General features: G+C 56.8%; 1 protein-coding gene across 1 annotated transcript in view; it reads left to right on the top strand.

Annotated features, from left to right (window-relative positions):
• LOC309869177 (rho GTPase-activating protein 8-like) overlaps positions 1 to 13,196 on the top strand; it is a 56,636-nt gene extending 43,440 nt beyond the window's left edge. The window contains 6 exon segments of the mRNA XM_082739828.1: positions 4,948 to 5,021; positions 7,757 to 7,834; positions 8,166 to 8,294; positions 10,278 to 10,381; positions 12,756 to 12,964; positions 12,966 to 13,196. Of these exon segments, the coding sequence (XP_082595954.1) occupies positions 4,948 to 5,021; positions 7,757 to 7,834; positions 8,166 to 8,294; positions 10,278 to 10,381; positions 12,756 to 12,964; positions 12,966 to 13,080 (709 nt within the window). The 3' untranslated portion in view covers positions 13,081 to 13,196.
• Positions 13,197 to 18,676: the final 5,480 nt, after the last annotated feature.

The following is an 18,676-nucleotide window of genomic DNA, read 5'->3' as shown; positions in this document are numbered from 1 at the left end:
TTGCACCTGTTTTTGTTAAATTTATGTAAGTATTTTGTTCTTTGTGATGCAGTTGTAAATGAAATTTTTTGCGTTCCCTTTTTTTGGATTGTTCACTGCTAACGAGTCGATGTAGTTGATTTTCGTACCCTGACCTTCTATCCAGCTGCCCAACATCAGTTTTTAGTTCTAATAGATGTTTTGTGAATATTCTGAGTATTTGCTATATCCGAGATCATGTCATCTGCAAATAGAAATAGTTTTACTTCTTCCTGCCCATTCCAGATGGCTTTTATTTCCTCTGATTGCCTGATCACACTGACCAGACCCTCCACTGGGTAGAGCACGCACATCCTTGTCTTTTCCTGTTCTTACCGGGAAGTGGCTATGATTTTTCCCCATTCAATGTGATCTTAGCTGAGGGTTTTCATAGACACCGTCTGCCATTGGAGGAGAAGCCCTTCCATCCCTAGCTTGCTGAGTGGTCGGGTCTTGTTTTTCTTTTTTCCAAGAAGAGATGTGAGATTGCGTCGTATGCCTATTTTGCCTTTATTGAGATCACATAGCTTTTGTCCTTTGTTTTTGTTTTTAAAAGATTTTATGTATTTATTTGACAGACAGAGATCACAAGCAGGCAGAGCAGCAGGCAGGGTCGGGGGGAAGCAGACTCCCTGCTGAGCAGAGAGCCCGATGCAGGGCTCGATCCCAGGACCCTGAGATCATGACCTGAGCTAAAGGCAGAGGCCCAACCCACTGAGCTACCCAGGCGCCCCTGCTTTTGTCCTTTGCTAATATAGTGATGACATCGATTGGTTTTTGTGTTGAACCAATCTTGTATTCTAGGAGTAAACCATAATAATCAATCTTGTATTCTAGGATGTTTGTGGTAGATCATCTTTTCACATGTAGCTCGATTGCCTTGCTGGTATTTTGTGGGTGACTTGGTGCCTGTATTCCTCAGAAACACGGGCCTGCGGCCACCTTCCATTGTGGTGTCTTTGACTTAGCTTCATGGCCCTTCTGTTTTTTGCAAAAGTTTGTGTCAGATCAGAGCGAATCTTTCCTTCACGGGGGTTGTGGGATCTTCAGACTCATGGGAGAAGGGCGGGTGCTCCCCCTAACCCCACCTCTCCGCCTCCTCTCGTATCTGCAGGAATGGGACCTGGGGGTGACAGATTCAGAGGTCCCCTGAAAGCAGGACCGCGTGTCTCTTCCAGCTGCGTCTCTCCCAGAGCGGGAGGTTTTGGCTGAGCCAGGGCCTGCTTTCACGAGGAAACAGGTGATGGGCGTCCGGCTTTCCCTTTTCTTTCGCTGCGTGCTTGGGTTCACTCGTCTTTGGTCTCCTGCGCCACGGGCTGTCCAGAAGACAGAAGTTGCCACTCTTTGGGAATGGCCTGTGCGGAGGGGAACAGGCGTCCCTCAGACTCTGATTCTCAGTCACATGAGAACTAGCCTGACTTGCTAGACACCCCACCCCATTAGAGTTTTGGGGGAAAACTTTCCAGTTTTTCCTTCACCTCCCTAAGGGGCCAGCTGTGCTGAGGTGGGTTAACCCCACCAGACCCCCCAACCCACAGTGTGAAGCTGTGGTCTTTCTGGGTACAGGACTCCGGAAGCGAATTTTGATTTGAACCCTCAGTTCTCTGGCTTCAGATAACATAATTTCCCTCTCTGAGTCTGCTTTGTCTTCTGTCCCAGTGCGGCCCAGGGACGAAGCCCGCAGTCCTGGTGGTGGGTGGGCGTGCTGGTGCACATTGGTCCTCCGCACGCTGTGGTTCTTGGGGTTTCCACCTGCGTTCCCCACTTCTGCCAGTGCCCGGGACCTCCCGGCCCCCTCTGCGGCTGAGACCTCCCCAGGTCAGCGACGTGAGCCGAGCTGCAGCCACCGTCCTGCTTTCGGAGCTAGGAGGGGGATGAGAGATGAAGGACCGTCTCGGACGGGTGGGAAAGCCGGGGTCCCGGCGAGGCAGGCCGGCCGTGCCTCCCTGTGCATGCTCTTTCTACAATGCTGCAGTCTCTCTTCCTTTCTGTGTTCCTTGCATGCAAAACCAGGGAAGAAACATGCTCTGAATAACTCGAGGCACGTCCCCCAAGGGGAGGGGCTACACGCGAGAATTATGCACGAGAATCCCTGGTGCCCTCTGGGGGCTGCGGGCCCGGAACAGCACTGTGCCCCCGAGAGCCCCTGCGCCTCGGAACTTGAGTTCAGGGTGTGGGTTTAATGCTCCGTGCCCCCTTGCGGAGACTGGCCGCGGCCTGCACACCTGGGGATGCACAGGGCGGGTCATGGGAGGACAGGATTCTGCTGGCCTGGGCACTCTCCTTTCACCTGGTCAGGAAGCACCTTTTATCCAGAACCTCTTGGGCAGAGGTCATTCTCCGCCCTGACTCAGTGGGCTGAGTGGGCCCCTCTCCTAGCCAGCAGCTGGGGACAGGGAGAAACCCTCAGCGGGGGTTTCTGTGCCGTCGAGAGGAATAACGGACCGCCAGGACCCTCTCTGCTGCTCACCACGAGCCGCCCGGCTGGAGTCAGTGCACCCTGAATGCCCAGGCGAGGAGGCATGTCTGGGCGGGGGGGCCCCACGACTGCGAGCGGACCCCTCCCCTTCTGGGACCCCGGGCCCCTCCCTGCCCTGACAGCCCGCTTGTGAAAGAGGAGATATGGGCTAAGCTTAGGCAAGGGGGTCTTTGGGCCGCTCGCCAGTGTCCATCCGGCCTATTTTACAGGTCTCGGGGGGGGGACCCCTCCCCGAAATGTTAACTAGCACAGACTTTGGAATGAACAGACCCAGGCTGTCAAGTTGGGAGATCTTGGGCCGGTCCCTGCAGTGTCCCCAGCCCGTGTCTTCCCGTGAAACGAGCCGCCCATATCTGGCCTGGGAGGCCACTCAGGCCCTGGCATTCCAGTGATTTGAATTGTTAGTATATTTGACTTAGAATGTAACCAAGCCTTCCACAAACCTCAGCATTGACTGCTGCTCCCTGCGGGGCGGTAATGGTGCCAGCAGCTCTGCTCTCCATCTGGGTAGACAGAGGCTGGGGAGGCTGAGAAACTGGCCTCGGGCCCCGCACCTCAGGGCAGGGCGGAGCTCTGTGTGGCTCCCACAGGAAGCAGGAGGAGGAAGCCGCCGCTCATCCGTCCACCGTGTTCCTCCCTCCCTGGGACGCAGAGGGGACTGTCCGGACTCTACTCCAGAGGGACACGGGAAGCCAAGCCTTGGAAAGGGTGGGGTTGTCCCCCACGTTCCTACGGCGACGGGACTCACAAAGGCAGCGGCTGTCATCAGGGCCTCTCAGCCGGCTGGGTCGTTGCCTCTCGTCCCGGACATAGAGCTTCAGCAGAGACACCAGGAAACCAGCTGCCCACGGAGCGCGGGGCACTCGGAGGCCTGTGGATGCTATTGGTGCCTTGTTTTTTTTTTAAAGATTTTATTTAGGGGCACCTGGGTGGTTCACTGGGTTGAGCCTCTGCCTTTGGCTCAGGTCATGATCTCGGGGTCCTGGGATTGAGTCCCGCATCGGGCTCTCTGCTCAGCAGGGAGCCTGCTTCCTCCTCTCTCTCTGCCTGCCTCTCTGCCTACTTGTGATCTCTCTCTGTCAAATAAATAAATAAAATCTTAAAAAAAAAAAAAAGATTTGTTTATTTGACAGGGAGGGACCCAGTGAGAGAGGGACCACAGCAGGAGAGTGGGAGCGGGGGAAGCAGTCTCCCTGGGGGCTCAGCAGGGAGCCTGACGCGAGGCTCCATCCCAGGACCCTGGGATCATGACCCAAGCTGAAGGCAGAGGCTTAACCAACTGAGCCACCCAGGTGCCCTTAAATAAACTTTATTTTTTAAAAGGTAAAAGGATGGAGAACTTAAGCCGTGCAAACCTAGAGAAAGTTGGAGGAACTGTATTAATATCAGCCAGAGTGGGTTTCAGAACAAGAAATAAGCCCAGGGACAAAGAGGGACATTTCATAATAATAAAGAAGACATAAATGTAAAAGTGCATGGGCTAGTAACCGAGTTTTTAAATACACAAAGGAAAACCTAGTAGAACCAAGAAAGAAGCAGACACGGCTCCACGCGGAGACATCCGTACCCTGCTCTAAACGACCGGTAGGTGGGAAACCAGCATCTAGAAGACACGACCACCGCAGTCATCCGAGCGAACCTAACTGACCTTTGGACAACGTGTGCTCTAAGAGGAGCAAGGCCCCTGCTCTTCTCAGCTAAACTGTGCCGGAGCAGGACTCCAGCCGGTGTGTCTGACCTCGGAGCCCTTTCCCTCCGTCCGACACAGTCTCCCAAGGATGCTGCCTTCCGGGCGAGAACGTCCGGCAGATGAGGAGAGAGAAAAACATTTGACACAGGAGGAAAGGGGGCAGTGGAATGCTCTGTGCGGGCGGCTCTGGCCTGAGATGCTAACTCTGCCACCTGGGGTGGAATGTGTCTGTGTGTCTGTGTGTCTGTCTGTCTGGGAGGGCCAGTCTTTTATGTTTCTACCTGTGTTTTCAAGTTGTCTTGTGTGGCGAATCTCTGTCAGATGAGCACAGTAAGAGGCCGGTGTCGTCCGGCGTGTCCGGCGTGTCCGGCGTGTCCGGCGTGTCCGGCGCGGTGTTTGATGGGTCAGCATCTGGTCTGGGTCTCCTGGGTCTGTCCTCACGGCCGAATCCCATGCCTTTGGGCCCGCCCTGTGCGCTCCCCTCTGCCTGGAACGCCCTTCCCTGTCTGGTCCCCCACGGGCTCCTACCCATCCCTCACAGCCTACTCAGAAGTTGCCCTCATGGGAAGCCCCCCCAGCCCCCAGGTTTCCCCTGTGTCACAGGCATCCTCTCTCGGCCCCGGAACACTGACTCTCTGAGCACCGAGGCCGCATCTCCCCCTGCATGGCTCCTCAGTCCTGTGTTTTCACCGCAGCGCGGAGAAGACCAGAGTCTCCTGTCGGGCCCAGGAAGCACTTACTTCCTCTTCTTTCCCCTCAGCCTCAAGGACAAAAATCAAGGGGAGCTCATCCCTCCTGTGCTGAGGTTCACGGTGACGTACCTGAGAGAGAAAGGTGAGTGAGAGCTGGCTTCCGCCCAGGGCGCAAGGACCTCTGGGTGCACGTCTCTGGGGGCCTCGACTCCTGTCCTGCGCACCCTGCAGACTGGGGAATTGGAGGGGTGGAAGCCGCACCGGGAGGCCGACCAGGACGGGCTGGGCTCAGGCACGTGGACCGTCCGGGTCTGAATCCTGGCTCCACTGTGGACTGGCTGTGTGACCTTGGGCAGTTACTTACCTTCTCTGGGCCTCTGACTCCTCATCTGCCCAATGCGGTTGGTAACAGTACCTGAAGCACGGGCTTGCTGTGGGGCCTAAATGCCGCGATACACATAGAGCCCCCCATAAATGATGGCGCGACAGGTAACGGTTTTGCAGGTGCCTTCCCCAGTGGGGCAGGTGCCGTCGGGGAGAATGGTTCTGTGGCTGGGGCAGGCTGTCGGCGGGGGGTGGACCGGCAGGTGCAGGTGCCGGGGGTGGGGGGGTGCAGGCTGCATCAGACGAGACGTGGGGGCCACTGTTGACTCCCCGGTGCTCCGTGACCGGGCGAGCTCAGGACTGCGTGTTCCCTCTCGGGCCGGAGGACGCTGTGGTGGTCGTTTGGAATGGTCTCCACTTTGGGGGCACTTCCCGTCTGCTCCATCTTTCGGAAACACACAGAAGATAGTGCTTCACGACCGCAAGTCAGAAACCGTGAGATGGCGTCTCCTTGGTTCGAACCTATCAGTTCCTTTAGTATGAAATCGAACGAGAAACCCAGCCCAGAGTGGGAACGAACTCCGTATGTGTTTGCTGAGCGAGTACATGACTAAGCGTGTGCTCATTGGGCGCCTCCCTGTCTCGAGCCTGGATGGAGGCCCTGGGGTTGCCATGGTAACCGCAACACCCAGCCCCTGTTCTGGGGGCTCGTGGTGGGAACCAAGAGACTCCGTGACGTTTTCCTCCATTAACACTACACTCGTGACGACCAGGTGCTCCCACGGGCGGGGCTGAGCTGTCCTGGACATCAGGGGACACTTGGGCCGAGGGTCACTGGACCAGCTTCCTCTGCTGCATGACAAGTGACCATAAGCTTAGTGGCTTCAAACGGCATGAATTTATTCTTGAAGTTTCCGTAGGTCAGAAGTCAGGGTGCTCGGGGGCCAGTCTGCTTGGGGCTTCACAGGGTGAAACTCCAGGCATTGGCAAGGCTACATTCCTTCCTGGAGGCCCTGGGGAAGAATCCACTTCCACGCTCGTTAGGCTGTAAGCCCAATTCCGTTCATGCAGACATGCCCATTTACTCGGGGCTGTCAGTTCTTTTTCTTGTAGAGGTGCACACTTTCCCCTTCCCCTGTGCCCTCCCCCTCCACCAACAGACCTTCCCATCTGTCGGATTCCAGCCTCCATGCTCCAGCACTCTGTTGCCAGGAAAAATCTGGTCCCTTTTTAAAAGTTTGCCTGATTAGGTCAGGCCCACCCAAGATATTCTCCATTTTTAAAAAAGATTTTATTTATTTATTTGACAGACAGAGATCACAGGTAGGCAGAGAGGCAGGCAGAGAGAGAGGGGGAAGCAGGTTCCCCACTGAGCAGAGAGCCGGATGCGGGGCTCGATCCCAGGATCCTGAGATCATGACCTGAGCTGAAGATAGAGGCTTAACCCACTGAGCCCCCCAGGCGCCCCAGATAATCTCCATTTTTTAGGGTCAGCTCGCTGCCTTGGACCTGAATTCTGCAGAGTCCCTTCTCTGGAGCACGTGGTCTGGTGTTTGAATGAATACCAGGAAGAAAGTGTCTGTAGCACAGGGTCCAGGAACGGGAAGCCCCACCTGCAGTCTCTCAGAAGGAAAAAAGAGGGACCAGCCACTCACACGGGGGAACGGCACATGCGAAGGCCGGGAGTAGTAAGGAGTGTGGCGCAGACTGGAGGCTGGCGCGGGGGTGTGGAGCAGGCAGCGGGGCAGGAGAGGCTGGACTGTGCAGGTCCGTGGTGCCCGTGGGAAACTAACCCGCAGGGATGGGGACGGGCTCCATGGAGAGGATCGGAGCCGGACGCAGAATGCTGACGAGCTCTCTCGGCTTCAGGACGGAGAAGAGACTGGGAGAGGAGCCCGGTGCGATCCCGGACGACTTGGCCGCATCCTCTGTTTGCCGGGCCCCACATGGTAGCCTCTGGCTGCGGGTGCCAATAGCCCGATCGACACTTCCTAGATGCCTCCTATGCTGGGCCACTGGATTTTTAATCTTATTTAATTTTTATGACTTAAATATAAATTTACATCACCCTGGGCAGACAGTGGCTACCACACCAGACGGGTCAGCCGTGTAGACACAGCGCTGGGAACACGAGGAGGCAGCACCTGTGGAGCCTTCTGGACACGGGCCTCGTCCTGTGGATCCTCTCTATGGCCCTCAGACTCCGGGCTCGTGGCCTTACTCTGTAGACAGGGCGGCCAAGCTCAGAGAAGCTGTGTGCTTTCTCTGAGGTCATGCGGCTGGATGAACACAGCTGGGCTGGACCCCAGGACTGTCTGACGAGAGTCTCTCTTCTGGGGGCCGCAGAAGTAACCATCAGTTGGGGCTGGGGAGTAAAGCAGCTTGAGGAATAAAGGTGGTGCTGGTGGATGGTGGGGGTGGGAGGGAATGAACCCGGCTGGAGAGCATGCCCTGCCAGCCGCAGGAGGGTGATGTGTGAGCAGAAGTCAGGGAATGTTCCAGAATCCTGATGTGCTGGGACCTGTGAGATGCCTGGAGGTCTTCCTTCCATAGGACTCCGCACTGAGGGCCTGTTCCGGAGATCGGCCAGCGTCCACACCATCCGCGAGATTCAGAGGCTCTACAATCAAGGTGAGTCTGGTGCCCAGAGACCCCTCACTGTAAGCACCAGCCCCACACCGGCCTCCACCGCTCTCCAAGGCGCCAGGGTCCCAAATCCCAGGGTAGAGTAGCTGCCCCGCCCCACCTCAGCCCCAGAATAGCCCAGGCCTCTGGAGAGCAGAGGAGGGCGGGCCGCAGCCGTCCCAGCCCACAGATGACGGGGGCACACCCGGGGCAGGGGCACGCCTGGCTCCAGGAAAGCTCTTCCCCACGGGAGTTTTTAAAGGCATTTGCGTCTGAGCCCCCCGTGAAGCTGGATCCCCAACCCCGTCATGACCCAGATAGGACGTTTTCTGTCCAGGGAAGCCGGTGAACTTTGATGACTATGGAGACATCCACGTCCCCGCCGTGATCCTGAAGACCTTCCTGCGAGAGCTGCCCCAACCGCTGCTGACCTTCAGGGCCTATGAGCAGATTCTCGGGATCACCAGTAGGTGCCTGTCCTAGGGGTGCCCGCGGAGGGCCAGTCTGGGGGGGTAGGGTTTGCTTGCAGTCTGGTACGGTGGGCCACGGTGTCCATGGCCAGGCCAGGCCACCACGGCCAGGCTAGCTGCAGGGACAGGCATGTCATCGACCCAAGGCGGGGGCAGAACCCCACAGAGGCAGCGTGTCTCAAGGTGGGCGTCGGTGTTTCCCCCAAAGGAGAGCAGAGGGGGCCCTGGCAGGAGGAGGACAGAGCGGAGGGCTTGGCGGTGTGGCTGACGCCCTCTGGCCTTTTTGCACCAGGGGGCAGGGCTGGGCTGGGGCAGTTGCTGAAAATTTTTAACTTATGATGGAAATAACACAAGTTCACAGTGTAAACACACCATCCCCAGCCCCCAAATCAATAGAGCAGAGGCCGAGGCTCTGTAATGAAGGGGGAGGCCCCCCCTGGCCAGATTTAGTGATATGAGAAAATCCAGGACGCTCACCTCAGTTCGAATTTCCAGTCAACAATGGTTGCTTTTATAGTGTAAGTAAGAGTTGCTGTTTATCTGAAATTCAAAGTTCGCTGGGTGTCCTCTGTTTCATCTAGAAGCCCTACTCATGTGGGATGGGTCTCTCCTTGCACGGATGTGAAAACAAGGCTTTCCGGGGCGCGCCCGGGAGGAATGGGCTTATGGGTGGCCTGCGGTGTCCAAGGCACGGGAAAATCCTAGCCGGGACAGCCGTCTGGTCTGCAGTGAGGAGGCTAAGAGGAGTGGCTCAGAGCCGGGCAGATGTGGCTCCAAGTCTGGGCGTCCACACGTGGTAGCTCTGTGACCCTGGGCATGTCACTTAACCTCTCTGAGGTCACTTTCCTCACTGGTATGGAACAGGGGACTGCTTTGAGGATTCAATGTGCATAAAACACGTGACATGGCTCATGGCCCACAAAAAGGGCTTTGGGACAGTCCGCAGGCGGCTCTCTCCTGCTCACCCCTGAGGGCTCTTTCTCTAAGGGACTGTCGTGAGCTGTGGACCTGGTACCAGGACCCACTCTGGGACTATAATTCGTAGAAAGATGACATTGAGGCTGGGAAGCTGACGTCCAGGCACCAAGAGGGCAGCCTCCAAGCTCGTTGGTTTCTTGGAAATATTAACTTCACGGGAACTGTCCGTTGACATAACCCACTAGGGCTTGAGTTCACAAAAGAAGAGCTTCTATTAAGAGGCCGACAGGAACATTCACGGGTAGGGAAGTCCCTGCCTTTCAGCAGTGGCTGTGTTTGGAAGGCACAGGGTGTTCACGGTGGCCCTGCCCAAGGCTTGGCCGGAGGAGGTGGGCGTGTTGGGGGAGCGGGACGTGCACACGCGTGTTTGCCGCGGAGCACACTGGGCGCCCGCGGAGTCGCTGTGGATCCGCTTTGACTCGCAGCTTATGGAGCCCAGTGGAGGGTTTCGTTCCGAGGAAAGTGGGGGGTGTGAGTCCGGGACAGCCTCACCCAGACCCGGAGGGCATGGGGCCCCGAGCCGCGGGAGTCACAGGTCATGTCCGTTGGCAGCAGGCTCGGCGAACTTCCTGGCAAGGGCCAGGCCATCTTTCAGGCTCTGCGGGTCCATCCGTGTTGCCATCCTCTGCTCCGCCGTCCTGCAGAAGCCCCACAGACGGACACACGGAGCGCGTGGCTCCGTGTCCGTTTAGCTGTACTGACGATCGGGGGCCCTGCGACCCGCAGGCTGTGGTTCGTGGACTGCTGGGCTAGACAGTTCCCGCTAGGAAGTGAGTGACTCGGCTTCCGGCGCTTTCGGGGAGGTCACAGCCGCAGTTCCAGGGTAAAGAACGGACTGGAGCTCTCGGAAGGGGGGCTTTGCGGGGAGCAGCCTCATGGCCCGGACGTCAGTGAGGCATCCAGACCCGACATCGGGACAGTCTGTCCTCAGAGCTGTCCTCCTCCCTGCGTCCGTGCTGTCCCCTCGGGAAGGACTCAGGAGGAGCCCCGTCCCGTTGTAGGTGTGGAGAGCAGCCTGCGGGTGACCCGCTGCCGCCAGATCCTGCAGAGCCTTCCAGAACACAACCGCGCTGTCCTCAGCTACCTCATGGGCTTCCTGCACGAGGTGAGTGGGCAAAGCGGGGCCCCGGCGGCAGGGGACGGGGGAGGCCCAAGCTCTGTGCCTGGCCCAGGCGGCCTGTCCCGCTCACGGTGCCCACACGGAGCAGGGTCTAGGGTCTCCCTGGCCCGCAGGACCTCAAGGCCTGATGAGGCAACAGCTCTGCTTCTCTGCCCGCCCCTGCCGCCCCCTGCTGCCCTCGTTTACTGATGGGAACTTCTTGTCTGAGTTCCCCTGCTCCCGCGTCGTCTCCCGCACGGGCTGTCTGGAGGGAGGAGCAGGGTCCCCAGGCCAGGGCACCGAGCCCGATGCGCAGCGAGCACACAGAGCAGGCCGTTCCTGAGGGAGGAGCGAGTCACCCGGTGCGCGTGTCCTGGGGCTTCCGTGAGGCAGTGCCACCGATGGGCGGCTACAGACAATGGAAACGTGTTGTCACGGTCCTGGAGGCCCAAAGGCCAGAATCGCGGGGTGTGCAGCGCCGTGTTCCCACGGGGGCTCGAGGCGAGGGTCCTTCCTGCCCCTTCCAGCACCTGGTGGCTCACACATCCCTTGGCTGGTGGCCGCCTCGCTCCTGCCTGTCCCCACAAGGCCTCGTCCCCTCTCTACAGATGTCCTGCTTCCTCTTACAAGAATGCTTGTCACTGCGTGTAGGGCCCAGTGGGGTAATCCAGGATGATCTCACTTGAGAGCCTTGATTACCTCTGCAGGGACCCTGTTTCCGACTGAGGTCAGTCACATCCTCGGGTTCCCGGGAGACGTCTGTTTGGTGGAGCTGCCATTCAGCCCCTACATGGGGTGAGAAAATGAACAGTGAGGCAAGCACTTGTCCCGGCTCGGGGTCCAGGCTGAGCTCCCCGCGCCTCAGGCAGGGAGAAGTAGTCTCTGAGGTCACTCCCTTTGCTTCCAGACCCACGACCCGGGTCCAGGCTGAGCTCCCCGCGCCTCAGGCAGGGAGGAGTAGTCTCTGAGGTCACTCCCTTTGCTTCCAGACCCACGACCCTCTGTCATCCGACCTTTCCTGGAAGGCGCATCCCTCCGGGCCCTTTGCAGGCCGCGTGCGGTGCTGGCGTGAATGAGGCTGGTTTGGCCGTGGGGCTCTCAGCCGCGGGGCACATTTCCACCCACATGGTGACACCACGGCAGGGGCTGGCCTGGGTCTTTGGGGCTTGTGCGGGAACCCTGCTGCCTGGCAGGTGGCCTGGGAATGTGATGACCAGTGGAGGGGAGGGGACCTCTGGGCAGGGCCAGTGTCACCTGTTGAAGTTCATCAAATACCACCTCTTGGTTTTTTGTTTTATTTTGTTTTTTGGGGTTTTTTTTTTTTTTGGACCACCTCTTCGTTTTAAAAATAAACTTTGGGGACTCCTGCCTGGCTCATTCGGTAGGGCAGGCTGCTCTTGATCTTGGGGTCATGAGTTCGAGCCCCATCTTGGGCGTAGAGATCACTGTAAAAAAATAAGCTACCTTGTTCTCCCTCTCTGTCACTTGACCTTGTTTCTCAGAAGCCAGAAACTAAGTGATCGTCATCTTTTTTTTCTACTTTTTCATGAACTAAAGATGGATTTATTATTCTGTCCTCTGCCATGCTGCTGGCATTAATATGTCCCCTGGGGCTTGGCGCTGCGTAGCCTTGGCCCCTGGGGGACACCTGCAGGGGCTCGGGGCTGCGTGTCTCCCAGAGACGAGGCTTGGGCGGTCTGGGCACCCTCATCCACCCCAGTGCAGCTCTCCCCAATCCCCCCAGTTCTATGTTCTCCTGTGACCCCCGAGGCTCTGCATTGCCTACTTCTGATTCATGGACACCCCCAGGACCCTGGAGGCAAGGAAGAGATCAGGCCATGCCCTCTGATGCCCCCCTTCCCCAGCCACCTACTGGCCGCATGACTTTGAGCAAGTCCCTTGCACCTTCTGGGCCTCAGTGTCTCCATCCGTAAGATGGGTGACGTATCCTGCTTTTTGGGGTTCTAAGTGCTGTAAGGCAAGCTCTTGTCCCCATACCGCCCCCAGTCCTCCAGTGACCCCTGCATGCGGGTCCGTCTTGACTATGCCCGACTCACTGGCCAAAGTGTGGATATCGGAGACGTGCTCTGACTGGGTGACACTGCACACCGTGCTTTTGCACCCACCGTCCTGGAGGCACCCCCCCCCCACCGCCCCGAGGAGCCCTTCCCGGTCCTTTGGAGTAGAAGACAAGACTGATGCCAAGGAGATTCCAGAAGAAGCTCATTGACAGAGCCAGAGGGGCCCTCAAGCGTCAAGCCCAAGCCCTTCCTTCTGCAGACGGGGAAACTGAGGCCCAGAGCAGGGTGCTGGCTGCACAAGGCCCTGGCACAGAACCCGCCGTCACTCGCCTGGTCTCATGTGTGCCCTCCTCCTCCAGGTGTCCCGGGAGTGCCTTTTTAACAGAATGAACAGCTCCAACCTGGCATGCGTCTTTGGGCTGAATTTAATCTGGCCGTCTCAGGGGGCGTCCTCCCTGAGCGCCCTCGTGCCTCTGAACCTGTTCACCGAACTGCTGATCGAGTACCACGAGAAGGTCTTCAGCACCCCTGAGGCACCTGAGGCCCATGGGGAGCTCAGCGCCGGCACCCAATGCAGGTGAGCGGGGCGGACCCTTCACCAGAGGCAGTGCCAGACCCTCTCGGGGCCCCACCTTGCCCCCCATGCCTCCGCAGCCCCTGACGGTGGCCCAGACACTCCGCTAGGGTGAGAAATGCCACATCAAAGTTGTGTGTGTGTGTGTGTGTGTCCCCGCGCGCGCTCTCACACTCCTTGTGCTTTGTGAACTTGCCATTAAACTTACAGCAAACCTTCCAGCAAACAGCCGAGGTTCTGACTCTTGGCCCTTCGGCATGGTTCGGCGGGTGTCGGGCTGGCGGGAGGTCAGCTCTGGGGACACAGCGCCCCAGCAGGTGCCGCGTTCCCTTACTAGGCTGAGCGGGGCGCGCTCCTGGGCAGACAGAGGCGGCAGCTCAAGTGCGTGTGGCTTTCGAGCCTTGGCTGGCGCCAGAGCCGGTGTCACATCCGAGGCCGAGGTCGCTGTGGCAGGGTTCTGAGAACTTGTTTGGCAGAGGTTGACCATGGGGAGGGCAGAGACTCGTAGAGTAGTCAGCCTGCTGAGAGGCCCCGGTCATGTTCCAGCCCTGCAGTGTCCGGCGGGCTGAGCCCTCCACGCGGGGAGAGGCAGCCCCCCGTGTCCAGCTTAGGTTCGGCGGAGGCAGGTGCTTTCCACATTCCCAGCACAGAGCCCCCAGACTCACCCTGACTGGACAGGCTCGGGTCCCGTGCCCACCCTGGCCGTGGCTGTGGCCAGGTCCACGCTGATTGGCCTGGGCCTGAGCCGTGTGCCCCGCCCCCACCTGGGCTGGGGTGAGGGCCGGCTGGCGCCCCCAGCGTGTCCGTCTGCGGAGGCCGTCCCCACAGCAGCACAGGCGGGGGCTTCAGCAGCAGACGTTTCTTCCTTACGGGCTGGAGTCCGAGATCTGCGCGGACAGGTTCAGGTGTGAGCCCTCCTCCTGGCTTGCCCGCAGCCACCTTCCCCCATTGTCGGTGCCTGGCAGGGCGGGGGAGCTGGGAAGAGCCAGCCTTCTGCGGTCTCCTCTCGCAAGGACGCTGACCCCCGTAGACCCAGGCCCGCCCTCGTGGCCTCCTTTACCCTCAGTCACTTCCTCTAGGGCCGCCCTGGGGTTTAGGGCTCAGCATAGGGGCTTGGGGCACGGGGGCACAGACGGAATGTGACAGGCCTCCCGCCACCCTTCACCGAGTGTCGGTGACGTATCAGACGCTGTGCTACGCGCCCCAAGCTCTTGCTGCGTGGGGGAGGGGAGGGCTGCGGGGCACAGAGAACAAACGTCCACTGCAGATGTCCCATCCGCCTGTCTAGGCCCGGGGCGCGGTGCTGACCCCCACGGTGCCTGTGTGAGTCCCGGGACTGCCCCGGGCTCCATCCTGAGCTTGGAGCAAGCAGGTGCTCCCTCTTCTCACCCTCGTGGCGTTTGCTCCCCTCCCTGACCTGCCGGTGTGCTCTGCCGCTCCTGTCTTATCTTCTCTGTCGTTGAAGATGGGGACATGTGACCTTGGGGCCGTCTGCCGGCACCTGTCTATTTTATGGCAGACACTCCCCCCAAGGATTGGTTGGACCCAGGAGTGGGAGAGTGTCCTGCTACCTTCTCTGAGACTTCGCTGACACGGATCCGTCCTGTGTCACGGTTGTAGCATGACGCCCCTGGGTCCTGGCCATCCGTCCAGTTCATAAGGACACTGATCCCATTCAAGTCTCCAGACCAGAGGAGGTACCTCAGGGTCACAGGGTGCTGCAAAGGGGTCCCTCCCGCTCACTGAACATGTCTTCCCTGGGGGAGGAAGGCTCTGTGGCATCAGATCACTTGTGGTCGGAGGCTGGAGGACAGCAGACTGGCGATGCGGGGTCACAGGCCGGCGAAGGGCAGGTGTCTCCGTCCACTGGGTCCCTGCTGTGGGTGGCCTGGTTCTGGTTTGCTCCCTGCCCCCCACTCTGCTCTGTCTGTCCTGCTCCTTCCTGTGCCCTCGGCTAACCCAGACCAGAGCGGTCCCCTCATGCCCTTGGAAAGTGACCAGGGTTTCCTTTCTTTCCTGTTCTGCCACAAAGCCTTATTCTTTTCTTCCTCTTCTTCCTTTTTCTATTTTTTCAAACCCAGCCCTCCTGCTCTGACCCGCCCCAGCCTGGCACGGAGAACGGAGACACAGCCCCAGCCTCTGGGGAAGCTGCCTGCCGTCTGCTCCCCTGCCCCGGGGAGGGGGTCTGTGCTCCCACAGTTCAGCACAAGCCCAGAAAAGCCTCAGAGCTCCGTTGCCAGGGAAGGGGGGGGGGACACAAAACACAACCTGAAATAAAAATGATGGGTCCCTTAAGAGCACCCCGCTGTGAACAGCAGAATTAACAACGACATTAAATCAAGTCCGCGCGTTCCGCAGAAGGGTTTACGGTGTGGCGCGTGGCACTGAAACGTAGGTCTCAAATTTCCTGACTCCGAGAGGCGGCCCGGAGACGTCTTCCTACGGCTGCTTTGATAACCATCTCCCTTTCGCGAGCGATAATTGCAGAATCCCAGGTTCAGCACCGCGTGGCCTTGTCACCCTTCCTTGTATCAAAGCACCATTTCCCCGTCAGTTCCGCGGCAGAGGAGAGCAATTGCGGCACTAGTGTGGGGCAGGCACGTGTGGCGCGTTCCAGCGTAACACCATGAAATGTGATGTGGAAATGAGGACTCCAGGGTGTCTCTGTTGACAGGACACGTGGAATAAATTGTTCAAACATTCACTTTTGCAGGAACGACCAAGATTTTAAGTGACTCCGGAGATTAGGCAGGCTGCCCGGAACTTGTAGCTGATATCCGCAATGAATTATTGAATCCCGTCCAGAACATGAAAGTCGGTGGCAAAGCAAGTGGCTGGTGCGACCCAGAGAGAGCCAGGCTGCTGCCACAGTGCGGGGAGCCAGGACCGGGCACCCTCACTTCTGCCGCCAGCGGAGAGTCACAGCTGTGTGGCACTGGGCCAGTCATTCGGCCTGCACAGGGAGTTCAAAGTCAGAAGGTTCTGCCTCTGGGGGTTCTGTCCCCACCACTTTGGGTGGGTGAGCAGGGTACGTTCCTCGAGCCTTTTCTCGCTGGTACAGTACAGAAGGCGGTACCCACTCTGCAGTCCCCTGTGTGCTTTTGAGCACCTGCTTTGGGCCAGGCAGCCCCAGTCTCACAGATACAGAGACGAGAGAATGCACTTCCCGCCCTCAAGGGGCTTGCAGAATGTTTGGGGAGTCGATAAGCAAAGAAATGCACCAAGAAGCGTATCGAGGGCTAAAGCAGTGTGCACAGGACACAGGCCGGTGCGAGGAGGGGACAGAAGAGAGAGTCCGGGCACCTCCCAGCTTTCCCATCTTGAGATACACGGCGGCTGAGGGCGGCGTCTTCCCTGACATGGAGAGGTTGGGAGAGGAAGGGCAAGTTCTGCTGGTTTGATCACAAAAGGTCTGCTGTTGTGTTGTAAGAACCGCTGCTCAGAAGGGAGAAGAAACTCAGTGACAGGAAGTGTAGAAAGAGAAGGTGAAAATCACTTGAAATTTTCCTGCCCATAGATAACCACTGTTCTTATTTTGGGAACGGGTACTTCTCTCCACTGCCGGCGGAGGTACCCGTTGGTCTGATCACTTCGGAGAGCAATTCAGCAAGCTGGTGAAGGTGAAGCTGCTCCAGCAACCGCGTGTCCAGGCAGGGAACCGAAGAGGTCGGGGCAAGAGCATCACGGCGGTGTTCTCATCAGAGCAAATGATTAGGTACAGGCTGAGCGTCCGTCAGTAGAAGAAACGGCAGATCAAAAAGCTGCATCCACGTGACCAAACAGGAAACATGAATGAGGTGGACCCGTGTACCCCAGCGCGGGTGGGTCTCTGAAGAGTACATCGAGAGGAGGGAGAAAACCAGAGAATGATAAAGGCTGTGTGTTCTCACTGTGGAAAGCTCTGAAAGGCCCCCATCCTACATGCAGTTCATGAATTGTACAGTATTGCACTTTTTTAAAAAAGATTTTATTTATTTATTTGACAGAGATCACAAGTAGGCAGAGAGGCAGGCAGAGAGAGAGGAGGAAGCAGGCTCCCTGCTGAGCAGAGAGCCAAATGCGGAGCTCGGTCCCAGGACCCTCGGATCATGACCCGAGCCAAAGGCAGAGGTCTAACCCACCGAGCCACCCAGGTGCCCCCAGTATTACACTTTTTAAAGAAGTTTTTATTTTTAAGTAATCTTTATACCCGCCATGGGGCTCGAACTCACAACCGCAAGATCAAGAGCCACGTGTTCCACCCACTGAACCAGCCAGGTGCCCCAGTGTTACACTTTTTGAACAATATATGTAGAAATGTCTTTGCAAAAAAGTGAATGGGCAGGAGACATACCAGATTCCTCAGAGAGGAGAGGAACCAAAGGGTCCTTAACTGTTTCTGTCATGTTTTATATATGTAAGTGTTCTGTGTCCAGTGTGGCTGAATCGCGCCTACAGGACTTGACCTTTTCACAGACAACATTATGAGCTCTGGAAAGAACACAAAAGAACAAACAAACAAGAAAGCGAGCAATGACTTGAAGGCCCTGGAGAACGAACAAGGCCAGATTCTGGAGGGAAGTCCATGCTTAGAAAAATCAATGGCACAGACGAGCTTCCATTATGTAGCTTTGAAGCTGAGCCAGGGTGAAGTTGGCACTTCTGTTCGAGCGCCTTTATCTCCAGTAGAAATTCACAGTCTCTTTGGCCTGAAGAACAGAGGACAGAGTTTGGGAAAACAACAGTCACTAGAAAGTGGGTAGGGAATTCCACACAGGAGAAAGCCAGCTCGGGGGAGCCTGAATTCTGTGCATGCACTCTGCTCAAAGTTCTGCCTGCTCGCTGAGCCACACCTGTGTGGGACAGACACCAGCTCTGGATAAAAGACCCAGCCTGAGGTTTGCGCTCCCAATAGACAGCGTCTGTGGCGTAACTCCAGCAGAGCCCAGAGCCTCTGTGATGTAGTAGTAACAATGTCCAGCACACAATGAAAATGATTATATGGAGAACCAAGGACATGCAGTGTACTCTAAAATTATCAACAGACACCAACCTTAAAGTGATAAGGGTGTTTGGAGTGACTTCAAGGATGCTACAGTAGCTATTACACACATCCTCAGTATGTAAAGGAAAATAGGCTTACCATAAATGCAAAAAGATAGGAAATCTCAGTGAAAGATAAACATAGAAATCATAGGAAACAAAGGGGGAATTCTAGAAAGCCAAATACAATATCTGAAATATATATCTGAAATACTCTGTCATCTCCATTACTGGGAAAAAAAAAAGAAAAACCCCAAAAGCAAAATAAAAACACTGGCTGTGTTTAATAGGAGAATGGAGATGACAGAAGAGAGTCGGTGACCTTGAACGCAGCCTAATAGAAATTACGCAATCTATAAAGAGTAAGTTGGGAGTACCTGACTGGCTCAGTATGTAGAGCGTGTGACTCCTGGTCTCGGGGTTATGAGTTTGAGCTGCACGTTGGGTGTAGAGATTACATAAATAAATAAATAAATAAATAAATAAATAAATAGTAGAAGGATTGAAAAAAATATGAACAAAGCCTCAGGGACCTGTGAGACAATATCAGAATATTTTATATATGTGTAATTGGTGTTCTAGAGAAGAGAGACTCGAGCACAAAAAAAAAAAAGAAAAATTAAAAATTAATGGCTGAAAATATTTCCAGTTTGGTGAGAGACATAAATTGTCACATTCAATCAT

This window comes from Mustela nivalis (assembly GCF_964662115.1).
Source record: "Mustela nivalis genome assembly, chromosome: 7".
Lineage (NCBI taxonomy): Eukaryota > Metazoa > Chordata > Mammalia > Carnivora > Mustelidae > Mustela > Mustela nivalis.
Note: the sequence above shows the minus strand (reverse complement) of the source record. Positions and strands in the feature narration are given on the sequence as shown.